Below are 13630 nucleotides of genomic sequence, written 5' to 3' on the forward strand. Positions count from 1 at the left end.
GCTCAAGCCAGCGCATGTCCAGGCCCGTCTGAAGTTTGCCAATGACCATCTGGATGATCCAGAGGAGGAATGGGAGAAGGCCATGTGGTCTGATGAGGTAAAAATATAGCTTTTTGGTCTAAACTCCACTCGCCGTGTTTGGAGGAAGAAGAAGGATGAGTACAACCCCAAGAACACCATCCCAACCGTGAAGCATGGAGGTGGAAACATCATTCTTTGGGGATGCTTTTCTGCAAAGGGGACAGGACGACTGCACCGTATTGAGGGGAGGATGGATGGGGCCATGTATCGCGAGATCTTGGCCAACAACCTCCTTCCCTCAGTAAGAGCATTGAAGATGGGTCGAGGCTGGGTCTTCCAGCATGACAACGACCCGAAACACACAGCCAGGGCAACTAAGGAGTGGCTACGTAAGAAGCATCTCAAGGTCCTGGAGTGGCCTAGCCAGTCTCCAGACCTGAACCCAATAGAAAATCTTTGGAGGGAGCTGAAAGTCCGTATTGCCCAGCGACAGCCCCGAAACCTGAAGGATCTGGAGAAGGTCTGTATGGAGGAGTGGGCCAAAATCCCTGCTGCAGTGTGTGCAAACCTGCTCAAGACCTACAGGAAATGTATGATCTCTGTAATTGCAAACAGAGGTTTCTGTACCAAATATTAGGTTCTGCTTTTCTGATGTATCAAATACTTATGTCATGTAATAAAATGCAAATTAATTACTTAAAAATCATACAATGTGATTTTCTGGATTTTTGTTTTAGATTCCGTGTCTCACAGACCTCTACATGCTTTGTAAGTAGGAAAACCTGCAAAATCGGCAGTGTATCAAATACTTGTTCTCCCCACTGTATATACATATTTTTTAAGACATCGATGGCAGGTGCATGGGCCCCCAGTGCTCGTGCCCGCCCTCCAGAACATTCCAATCCACCACGCTATTAAAAAAGGCCTTCTTCAATTGCTCAAGGGGCGACACTTCAGGCTGAGGAGTGAGTTTCACAGATCCTCATCTGCTACACTAATGCAAGTTTTCAAGATCCAGCAAGGTTACTGGCGTGGTTTGGTGATCCCATGCTTATGTGATGAGAACCTTGCCTGAGACCTGAAGACGGGTTAGTTTGACGTGTTAGTTTGTGTTTGACATAGTCTAGTTTCAAGCAGGGGCGGACTGGCCATCTGGCATTTAGGGCAACTCGCGAGCGGCTGTGATCATCATAGAGGGGAGCACATCCATGCTCCAGAGAGTCTTAGCTTTCAGGAATGGGGTCATAATAGCTTTTAGCCAAAGCGGTTCAAATGGTAGAGCCAAATTCATAGAAATAAAATAAATTAAACATGGCTTCAGAAACGGCCAGAAGCTTCTGTTTACCACAGAGAGGATTTGATTCTATCTCTTCTACTTTACTGGCTGGCAAAGTACCAGGATGTTGTCACTGGTTTTGAATCTAAATTTAGAGAACTGAATTTGTAAACTGAATCTGAATGCATCTGAGGAGCTGAATATCTGAAACTTTGATTAACTTGAAATGATTGTTTGTAAACTTGATACAGTCCACAGACAATGAATGCAATATACTGTATACAATATTGAAAATGAATGTATAAATATTTAATTTGAATATTCAATTAAATAAACATTTAATTTTAAAACTGAATGCAAATATTTACATTTACATTTACATTTTACATTTTAGTCATTTAGCAGACGCTCTTATCCAGATTCAATTCAATTGAAATGATGAAATACAACTTCAAATTATGAATTAAATTATTCAATTTGTGCATGAAACATTCCAAAATATTACATTCAAATTCAATATCTTAATGATAAAATTCGAATACACTTTCGGTTGGCACTGAAATCTCTCATTAGATTATTTTCCTGCTGTGAAAAACAGATCAAATTATGAAGAGGAAAACTACAGAAGGCCCAATAACCAGCTCAGCCACAGATGCAGCATGTCCGCCTCTCAGCGCTCTCTCAGCTCCACCCAGCTCTCGGGCTCGGCAGTGTATGGTAAGTGCATGCCACCTCGGACCAGCCTGTCTCTGTTTGGTTGTTTGTTTGTGTTTTCTCCCACCCTTCCCCGACCTTTCCCCGACCCCCTGCATAGTAATATTCCACTGCCATGACCTAAAGTGAGTGGCATGGTGTGATAGGGTGTGAAAGGGTGCCACCAGTGTGTGTTGCCTGCTAGCTTCAGAGTGGTACGCTAGATTTAAGAAAAACAAGACCCACTACTACCCCCACTACTACCCCCAGGGTACCCAGAACAATCATCCTGCTATCCCACCTACACCCTTCTGCCTCCCCCCACCACCACCACCAAGACATCATCCTATCCAGACTCCCTGAAGACTTCAGTCCGCACACCTACCGTTCTCTCTCCCAGGCCCACAATAAGGTGTTTCCCCACCCCCTCCTATACTCCACCTACTATCCACCCCTCCACTCATCCATCGTCCCTTCTCCATGGGGCTTACCTGTCTGTTGCGTTCATCCATAATCCGCGTGATCTGAATCTTTTTCCTCCCCATCGTCCCGTCCTTTTCTTCTCTCCTCTCCCTAAAGAACTTGATGCTTTCTTCCCTCGTTCTTCTTCTGCCTTTCCTCAAACTGCTCTGTCTTCTCTTTACTTGCTCCGATCAATTCAAAGATTCCAGCATCCGTACCTGCATGAGAGAAAGAGAGAGACAGAGAGAGGGAGAGAGAGGGAGAAGGAGAGAGCGAGGATAAACATTATGTGAAATGAAATATGGCACCAAAAAAAGTCACATCATCGCAGCCACAAGGGAGGGCGAAGAAAGACAAAGAATCCGTCAACATGTTGTGAAAGCAGCGCTGTGTTTTTTACTGTTGATATCATGCAAATCAGGTTTGTTGCATTTCCGTGCCGACTATGAGGAGAGACAGTGCTGTCAGGCTCTCGCCTCGTTCACAGGGAGTTTGACAGTGTTTTGGAAGTGCCGCTAACTTAAACGCTCTAATCGCCTACAGTGTAACATTACCTCCAGACTAAGAAATACAGTTTGTTCTTCCCGAAAAACAGCAGTTTGTTGACAGAACGACAGCAAGGTATGACTAGTCTAGTCTACCTCCAACACGGTTCCAAAATGGGCACCATGGAGACGGGCTTGGATGCTGATGTAAAACCAAGCCTTGCCTTGTTCAGACAAAAACACTATAGATTTTACCTTTAAAATCACAGCAATAGAGCTGATTCCCTACAATGGAAATCGAGCCAAATTCCATCACGAACAGAGCTTAAACCAGCTGGACACAGTGTGTTTGTGTGTGTGTGTGTGTGTGTGTGTGTGTGTGTGTGTGTGTGTGAGTGAGTGAGTGAGTGAGTGAGTGAGTGAGTGAGTGAGTGAGTGAGTGAGTGAGTGAGTGAGTGAGTGAGTGAGTGAGTGAGTGAGTGAGTGAGTGATTGAGTGAGTGAGTGAGAGTGAGAGTGAGTGAGTGAGTGAGTGAGTGAGTGAGTGAGTGAGTGAGTGAGTGAGTGAGTGAGTGAGTGAGTGAGTGAGTGAGTGAGTGAGTGAGTGAGTGAGTGAGTGAAAAGTATGAAAATAATGTATGCACTCACTAACTGTAAGTCGCTCTGGATAAGAGCGTCTGCTAAATGACTAAAATCTAAAATGTAAAAAATGAAACTAAAGTCTGGGGATGTGTGTGGTGGATCTTTGTTTGTTTTTGGTCATACTTGAGTAAAAGTAAAGCTTCCTTAATAGAAAATTGCCCAAGTATCAGTGGTGGAAAAAGTATTCAATTGTCATCCTTGAGTAAAAGCAAAACACTTAAGTAAATGCTCTACATCAAATTCCTAGTAAAGTTGCAATATGTACCTTTTTGGGTGACCCGACCAAATCCCCATACATAGATACATGATAGGTGCGTGAATTGGACAGTATTGCTGTCCTGCCTGAGCATTCGAAATGTAACAAGTACTTTTGAGTGTCAGGGAAAACGTATGGGAGTAAAAAGTACATATTTTATTTAGGAATGTAGTGGAGTAAAAGTCGAAAATATAAATAGTAAAGTAAAGTATTTTTACTTAAGTACTCTGTCTGTTTGTGTGTGTCTGTTTGTGTTTGAGTGTGTGTGCAGTGCAACGCATGCTCTTGCATGTGTTTGTGGGCTGAGCTGGACCGATGGTGTGTGAGAGCGAAATAGCTGACTTCCAAAGAGTTTGTGCATTTGTGCGTGCGCTTGGGTAAGCCAGATCTCTAGTGCTTCTCTCCAGAGTGCTAAAGTAGGCCAACCCAATCTATCTCAGGGAAGAGCAGAAGAACTGTTGTTGTGCTTTCTTTTGACAGTAGAGGTGATAACGTCCCTCGTTATGCAAATGAGCATCCCATTATTTAAGCGCAGTGCAACGCAGGGGAGCTGTCAGCGCCGTTGCATTAAAAACCCTCCATCTACCTTGCTTTTTTCTCCACCTTCCCTTCTTCTCTTTTCTCTCCTTTCTGAACCAGATTTCCAGCACCTGGCAGCACGAACCGGAGACATTGATGTGGAAGACGACACCGCTTCACCAAAAGACATGTCAGTCTCTCTCTCTCTCTCTCTCTCTCACACACACACGCACGCACGCACACACAAACAAACACAAACAAACACACACTCCCTCTAACCTGAATCCATGTGTTTATTAAGTGACATAAAGCACAAGAAAGCCCCCCCGGCCCCCCAAACCCCCATTGTGAACACACTGCTGTATATTTGACCCCTTCGCTTGAGCGGAAGGCATTGATAATAGATGTGCCTGGTAGAAACACAGGTCTTCCCTGTAATACGCCCATCTGATCTTGCTTTAGGAGCACAAGTGAGAATTATCCGCAGCATTGGAGAGCGCAGGTTCAAAACACCTGTTCTTCTGTATGCCACTGGTTGGCTCCCTTATATCGTTAGTGGCCATCTCCCCTGAGAGATTGAGCGAAGTGTAATCAAGCCAGTTAGATATAGCTCATAGCCTGATGTCTCCTAATAGTCTCCAGGTTGACAGTTTCTCAGGTTTCACATGTTCATTCCAAGATGGCGAACGAACGGCGTGGTTACTTGACACTTTGTTTTCTAATCAAGCTTGCCCTAGAGTCGATCGGCGTGCCCGCGCGGAAATGTAATGCCATAAAAATGCCATAAAAATCTGTCTGTTTAAGCTAGAGACTGTCAGCCTTCCGCATCTGCGGTAGAAGGTGGCAGAGCTACAGCGGTGTTTGTCTTTTCACAAAAACAGTCTGAACGATTTGGGCTCGAAACTATGAACCCACTATGGAAAGATGAGACTCCGTTTTGCTCTACGACCCCCACAAGCGTCACAGGACTTGTCTGAAGTCGGTCCCGCAGATGTGCCAACTTCTGTCTGTAGAGTCGAACAGTTTGAGCTAAAAACTCATATGAAAGCGGAGACTTCACGAACACGTACATGTCGGTTGTTTTGCTCTACGATGCCCACAAGCTTCACAAGACTCGTCTAAGGGTAACCCGTTATCGGGACGAAAAATTAATGGAAGTGAATGGGGTATTTCCACGTCAAAGGTATACAATTATTATAAAAACATTTCCTGAGCTTTCTTATATTTCGTTGATCTCTCTCTCTCTCTCTCTCTCTCTCTCTCTCTCTCTCTCTCTCTCTCTCTCTCTCTCTCTCTCTCTCTCTCTCTCTCTCTCTCTGTGCATAATGATCCCATTAACGTCTCAACAAAGGCATGCTCTTCTTCGCACCCTTGTGACAAAACCGTACTCATGTGATGATGGTAAGGAGCACCACTGCGAATGACACGAAACAAGACCACTGACTGTATAAGCAACCATAGGAAACAACAGCACTAAAGATAATAACATCTAAAATGAGACAGTGGTTAATTCTTTAGAAACACTTTCTATGGTTACACTGAACAAATCTTAAGAAGTCTTCACAGTAAAAACAACAACGTGCTGTCAGTGTCATCAGACAAACTAACACTAGAGCCGATCAGTGGTGCTCAACACTCCACAGACACAGACACAACTACAGTACATGTACAACAACATATCAATCCCCCAGTCAGGCCAGCATTCCTCAATCAGAACCTGACAGTGTCGTGACCATTTCATCTCGGCTTTGGCTCCAGCAACCAACGCTGCCTGAGGTGAGGTACAGCTGCTTAGCCCCACGCCGGTGATCCCACTTCCTCCTCTTTCCTTCACTTCCCCCCTGCCTCAAACACGAGATCCCCCCACCCCCCCTGCTCCTTAACGATCCCTCACGCCCCTTCCCCACACACCCACTACCATCCCATTTGGGTGCAAGGCAACTCAGTCCTCCCTGAGATCGCCCACTGCCTCCCCAACATCAACTCCCTCCCTTTCTCCCGCCCTCCTACCTCCTCCAGTAAGCACCCACCACCTTGACAGATTACCACAGAGCAGCTCAATCCAATTTACCCCTCTGACGCCGTCACGCCAGGAGACGCTGCGGCCAGCCGATGGGGAGAACGAGAGATAAAGAGAGAAAGAGAGAGAGAAAGAGAGAGAGGGAGGGAGGGAGAGAGAGAGAGAGAGAAAGAGAGAGAGGGAGGGAGAGAGATCAGTCCACCCCAACAAGGCAGAACTATCTGTCTATATTGGCCATTTGGGCACTCAAAGAGGACTCCACAGAAGAATGAGACTGACACTTCACCTTTTGAGGGCAGAGTGAAAAGAGAGGAAGAGAGAAGACTAACAAGACTAACGAGTTTTCTCCGCCACACTAAGCCAATTCACTAATCCAAAAACCAAAGCATATGGGGAGAGGACAGAGCAGATGAAATAGAGAGTTGGGGAAAGAGAGACAGAAGGATTTTGTTTCTCTCTCTCCTTTACAAAGTGAGATGGATGGCATGTTCGTGTCCATGCGAATGTACACAACTGAGGGAAGGCCAGTGGGGGTTCATGCAAAGGTCATAGTGGACATTGGGAAAGGAATTATGGGCTGAGGGAGCGAGAGAGAGGGATAAAGAATGGTTGCCATACCTATACAGAATAGTCTGGACTCAAAGTAGCAGAGCCTTTAGAGAGCTGACAGAGGGAAAAGAGAGAGAGAAAATGAGAGAAAAGCAGAAAGAGGGATGTTTGAACAGGCACCAGACCTCTCAAGGGGGAGGAGAAGAGCTCTACCCACAACCCTCCCATCTGTTAGGCAGACGGAGGGAGAGAGAAAGGGAGGGAGAGAGGGAGATTCAGCACATAGATCTAATGAACACCAATTAACACTCTTTCTGTTTTCTCCAGCGCTCTCGCTCTCTTTCAGAAGTGGAGCTGGGAGGGTGATGGGAACATATACACTCAGTACACCATGAGGCTTGATTCTAGGTCGCTTCATTCCCAAGTGTTTAGTCACCAAAAACCAATATACAGCACTGGGTAGCGTTTCTTCTCGCCCTAATAGACACTGTATACAGTGAGTGTACAAAACATTAAGAACACCTGCTCTTTCCATGACATAGACTGACCAGGTGAATCAAATCAAATCAAATCAAAAGTTACTTGTCTCATGCGTCGAATTCAACAGGTGTAGACCTTACAGTGAAATGCTTACTTACAAGCCCTTAACCAACAATACAATTTTAAGAAAGGGGGCAATGCAAATAGTCTCGGTAGCCATTTCATTAGATGTTCAGGAGTCTTATGGCTTGGGGGTAGAAGCTGTTTAGAAGCCTCTTGGACCTAGACTTGGAGCGCCGGTACTGCTTGCCGTGCGGTAGCTGACTAGGGTGGCTGGAGTCTTTGACAATTTTTAGGGCCTTCCTCTGACACCGCCTGGTATAGTGGTCCTGGATGGCAGGAAGCTTGGCCCCAGTGATGTACTGGGCCGTACGCACTACCCTCTGTAGTGCCTTGCGGTCGGAGGCCGAGCAGTTGCCATAGCAGGCAGTGATGCAACCAGTCAGGATGCTCTCGATGGTGCAGCTGTAGAACCTTTTGAGGATCTGAGGACCCATGCCAAATCTTTTCAGTCTCCGTAGGGGGAATAGGTTTTGTCGTGCCCTCTTCACGCCTGTCTTGGTGTGCTTGGACCATGTTAGTTTGTTGGTGATGTGGACACCAAGGAACTTGAAGCTCTCAACCTGCTCCACTACAGCCCCGTCAATGAGAATGGGGGCGTGCTCAGTCCTCTTCTTTTTCCTGTATTCCACAATCATCTCCTTTGTCTTGGTCACGTTGAGGGAGAGGTTGTTGTCCTGGCACCACACGGCCAGGTCTCTGACCTCCTCTCTATAGGCTGTCTCGTCATTGTCGGTGATCAGGCCTACCACTGTTGTGTCATCGGCAAACTTAATGATGGTGTTGGAGTCGTGCCTGGCCATGCAGTCATGAGTGAACAGGGAGTACAGCAGGGGACTGAGCACGCACCCCTGAGGGGCCCCCGTGTTGAGGATCAGCATGGCAGATGCGTTGTTACCTACCCTTACCACCTGGGGGCGGCCCGTCAGGAAGTCCAGGTGTTTAGTCCCAGGGTCCTTAGCTTAGTGATGAGCTTTGAGGGCACTATGGTGTTGAACGCTGAGCTGTAGTCAATGAATAGCATTCTCACATAGTTGTTCCTTTTGTCCAGGTGTGAAAGGGCAGTGTGGAGCGCAATTGAGATTGCATCATCTGTGGATCTGTTGGGGCGGTATGCAAATTGGAGTGGGTCTAGGGTTTCTGGGATAATGGTGTTGATGTGAGCCATGACCAGCCTTTCAAAGCACTTCATGGCTACAGACGTGAGTGCCAGGGGTCGGTAGTCATTTAGGCAGGGTACCTTAGTGGTGAAAGCTATGATCCCTTATTGATGTCACTTGTTAAATCCACTTCAATCAGTGTAAATGAAGGGGAGGTGACAGGTTAAATAAGGATTTTTAAGCCTTGATACAATTGAGACATGGATTGTGTATGTGTGCCATTCAGAGGGTGAATGGGCAAGACAAAAGATTTAAGGGCCTTTGAACGGTAGTAGGTGCCAGGTGCACCGGTTTGTGTCAAGAACTGCAACGCTGCTGGGTTATTCACACTTAACAGTTTCCCGTGTGTATCAAGAATGGTCCACCATCCAAAGGACATCCAGCCAACTTGACCCAACTGTGGGATAACATTGGAATCAACATGGGCCAGCATCCCTTTGGAATTGATGCTGATCTGAGGGCAAAGGGGGGGAGGGGTGCAACTCAATATTAGGAAGGTGTTCTTCATGTTCTGTCATTGAGGACTGCACCAGAGATAATCAAAGAGGGGAGAGAGAAAAGAGCAACATTATCTAGGCTGGTCCTCAGCTCTAATTCCTCTCTTTGATAGGAATTTGCATGGTGCATATCAAGGCTTTTGGGAGAGGGAACGGGAAGAAAGAAAGAAATAAAGAAAGACAGAGAGAGAGAGAGAGAAAGAGAGAGATGACAAGAAAATATATTGAATGATGAAGGACAACAACTCTGAAACCCAGTTCCTCTTTATGGTGAACACATACACCAATTTATGCTGACATTTTATATTTTTCAACCGTACTCGAAGTAGGCCTATGTTGCTGAGAATTGGAGAAATACATTTATCATGACAGGATTGGTGTTTTTCCTAGAACCCCACCTCGGCGGCGAAGCCACGCTCTACCCATAGCACATCTGCAACACATTTGGTAATAGCATGTGTCTTGAAAAAACTGCAGTATCCTCTATCCTTATAGGAAATGAGGTTGTGAGGATTTGAAATAACATATTACACTGCAGTAAGTAAACCTTTTAGGAGGTGTATGCTACATTAAATAAACCCTCTCTCTTTTAAAATAAACTCCCATTTCCTTGAAGAAGAGGGAAAAAACTGTTTTAATACAGTTTCCGAACAATCTGAGGTGCAGCTGTTTATCTGTGTGTTGACTGGATGTGGGAGGGAGAGGGAGAGGGGAGCCAGTGGCCAGGGAAGTGTGTATTGCCTCTCTCATTGTGTCTCTAATGTCATTACAGGCAGTGACTCCTCTGTGTGGCACATCAAGCAGCGCAGCGCTCTCCGTCTGTCAGGCCTAGATAGGCACGGTGACGAATGGCTATCAATTCCTCTCCCTCCCTCCCCGTCCCCACGTCCTTTAGGAACACACAGGAGAGAATGACCTAAACCTGGGCTGTCGCCCACGCGTAGGTGGGCCTCTGTGCTGGTGGTGAATCACATCAAATATTAGGGCTAATTTAACGCGTTAGCCGCTAAAGAGATTAGCAGAATGTACATCTGGGATTAGCTCGATAGCAGTGTATCATGGTGTAATGTGTTCAAGCGTTCTTCCAATTCAGAGGCTGTGTTGATTGTGTGTGTGTGTGTGTGTGTGTGTTACATGTCTTTATCTATTAACTTATGTTACAGTTGGATCATTAGCAGACAGAGATGTTTTTGAGGAGAGAGAACTGTCTATTGTTAAAGGTGCAATATGCAGAAATTGCTCCGCCATTTCCTGGTTGCAAAAATGTGAATAGTTCACCTAATTTCAGTTTATGTGACAAAACAAGCAAGTATAGTGTAGAGAATCATTGTACCATCTAAACTGCTGTGAAATATATTTTACATGACCCAAAATATTGTAGTTTGGTGTACAAAACCGAAAGTAAAAGATGCAAAAACGAAACTTAAGAACGGGAAGCATAGAAATAGCACACATAGAACAGATCTACCACATCATAGACTTGCTTTCAATAAGAATGACATATCTATAACTCACATTTCTATGTGGATTTGGTCAAAAAGTTACATATTGCAGTCTATTCTATCTGACATTGATTGGATTGGCTGGTAAACTGGACCTAGGCATATCATTAAAGACTAACGTCATATGATACCTCAATTCCACAGCCCTGTATCCACTCTAAACCCACCCCTCACCCCAAACCCCAAACCCTGAACCCATAACATTCGCCTCATGGCACACCCCAACCCACCATTAGACCCTCTACCCCCTGTTCACTCCCCACCCCACCCCAGTTGCCCCCAGGACCTCAGTGGACAGAAAGGCAGGAAACACACACGCGGCACACTCAGCGGAAGGATGTGACATCAGCAGCCACAGACAATTAAAGGTGTAAAGGTGCTTCCTTCCCTAAACTGCTCCCTGCGCTTCCCTAACCCTCCGCCGGAGAGAAAGAGATATCAGTCTTCTGCCCACCTCAACCAGTCAGCGTTTTACCCTTGGGAAGACCATTGGGAAGACCAACAGGTTCCCTCCATGTCCCATGTCATGAAACAAGGCACTTCTGTGGCACAAAGACTTCTGAGAGAAATCTCTCCAGCTTTTAGCCATCAAGAGAGAAAAAATCACCACAACCGCACTTCCCACCATCAGATCTGGATTTCCTCATGATGCAACACGACGCATCGTTGTGATTGCGAAACCTAAACCAAGAGGACTAAAGGCCTCTTTTCTACTGTATAAAAGGTTTCTCAAAACACCAGTTAAGCCTTCTCTAAATGTCCTTCAGAAAAAACAGGAGGGAAAAAAGAGCAAACTAAAGGCTTTATAAAAGATTGTATGAAATTATGGATGAAGTGCATATTTGTGTGGCAGTGTTGGGTGAATAGAGTCCTTTTGAGTTACTATGCTAGATTAAAGCATTATAGGAGAGAGGAGTGTTTGTACTTATGCATTACAGGGTATCCTTTCAGCACCAAAACTGCATCAAGTGGAAATTGGTCTAACAGCTCCAAACAGTACCCTGTACACCCCAGATGAGTATTGAATAGAAAAGAAACAGAAGCCTTGAAATTGCTTTAAATAGAAAACAAAACATATATGAGGAAGTTGATGATGTGTCTCTATTTTGTTTCTGATGTGTAGGGGACAATAAGTCATATTTTTCAGTCAGAGAATATTAGTATGTGTATACTTTTATTAACACGCAATTAGAAAGTGTCATATGCAAGTAATTGTATTCAAATAACAGAGGCTTGGTTATTGACTTACCTAAAAAAGCTACAAGATGTCTATGGCGAAACCTCATCCAGTCAATGAACCTCTGCATTTCCAACTAGCATTCTGTTGCCATGCATTTTTATTAGACCAATGGAAATCCATTCAGCACACAGTGGTCTCCTCTTTCATCTCTGTGTGCTTTGAGAGACAAATAAAACCATTTCGACTCCTCTCAACTCCTCTCTTAGTGGAGAGGCTGGAGGGACCAGGGGCTTTTAAGTCCAGCGCTGCTTACTACTGTATTGTGTTCTGACCTGGTAGAGCAGGGGGGAAAGGAGGAGGTGGGGGAGACAGAGGGAAACAGGGCCCGAATGGCGGACAGGTAGCCATCTGTCAGAGCCAAAATGGAGACAGGTGAGAGCCATCTTTCCATAGCCCATTGCTGACTCCCCCAAGGACGAGGGGACTTGACACAATGCGTCAACCCCCCTTTGAAAGCAGGCCAATAGCTGTAAAACTGCAGCTGCTTCATGGGCCCAATGGAAGCAGCGAGTCAGAGGGAGAGCTGCCGGACAGCTGAATACTGCTCCCTGTCGCCTGCCTGCTGGCTTTTGCTGCATCAGTGGCCATCAGGACTAGCGACTTGACTTGGGGACAGTAGCTACATTTCATGCATGCAATAGCTGATACTGGCCCCACGGACTCATTAACTGTAAGTCGCTCTGGATAAGAGCGTCTGCTAAAATGACTAAACATTTAAATAAATAAATATGATTATCATGGATTGAGTGGGCGATTAAAAATCACAATCAAAGCAGTCACAATATCACAATGGACAATATTGTGAGTTTAGAAGCCAATAATATTATTTGGAAGAGCGGTATGCAAATAATAGAATGTTGTGAATGATAAAGTGTTAATGTAGATGCTGGTTCTCTGGGTGCTGTGGCAGATTATTGGGTGAACAGTAGCTACTCATTAGAATGAAGTAGAAGGGCAGACTGGCGAATCTGATACACCAATATCCGTGACGCAGAGAAGAGCAAAAAAAAGCAGAAGTAGAGGTAACTATGATTTGGAAAGGCCCCAGAAAGGCTCTGATGAATCACTGCTGTGGTGTGAGCATTCAGTTTTTCCATGGCATGAGTAAAGATGAAGAGAGCGATGGATTGAGTAAAAACTGAGTAAAACAATCCTTGCCACACTGTGAAAAGACAGGGTCCTCATTTGTCAACCGTGCGTAAATGTCTTATTAAATTCTTGCGTATGTGGAGATTCGAGCACGCAACATATACACGTTTTCATTAATAAATCAGAGCCATATTTGTGCGCTTGTTAACTAGTGCTACAACCCTGCCTGGAAAACGCCATCCATTCACCTTTTACCATAACAAAAATGGCCTCATTTGCTGTATGATTTGGAGATGTTGGAACTGGGCCATTACAGTTTCTGGATAAATGGTAGCCTAATATTTGTTGTGTAGTGGGAATTAACCAGTCATGTCACAAAAAAGGAGAGACATGCCCTGCAATATGATTATGATTCAGGCCTATATAATAAAAGTCAAATAAATATATTAGGTGACATGCTGCTTTGCGTTCTTCTTACCAGTGGCAAATGCATCTGTTTTAACATTACGCCTACGTTTACATTTTTTCATTAGCCTACCGTTATTATAATTCCAGTGCATCAAACACTTCCATTTCCCCCAAAAACTTGCAATACAGTTGATCAACCACTAGAAGTTGTT

At 45.0% G+C, this 13630-nt stretch overlaps 1 protein-coding gene across 8 annotated transcripts in view; it reads right to left on the minus strand.

Annotated features, from left to right (window-relative positions):
* Positions 1-13630, minus strand: part of LOC121550217 (myocyte-specific enhancer factor 2C) — a 103015-nt gene that overhangs the window by 57080 nt on the left and 32305 nt on the right. For all 8 annotated transcript variants that reach the window (XM_041862371.2, XM_041862376.2, XM_041862375.2 and 5 more), the window contains one exon: positions 2482-2670. In XM_041862371.2, coding sequence (XP_041718305.1) covers positions 2482-2535 — 54 coding nt within the window. In that variant the 5' untranslated portion in view covers positions 2536-2670. The remainder of the gene's footprint in view (positions 1-2481; positions 2671-13630) is intronic.

The sequence above is a fragment of the Coregonus clupeaformis genome, chromosome 18 (genome assembly GCF_020615455.1).
Source record: "Coregonus clupeaformis isolate EN_2021a chromosome 18, ASM2061545v1, whole genome shotgun sequence".
Classification (NCBI taxonomy): domain Eukaryota; kingdom Metazoa; phylum Chordata; class Actinopteri; order Salmoniformes; family Salmonidae; genus Coregonus; species Coregonus clupeaformis.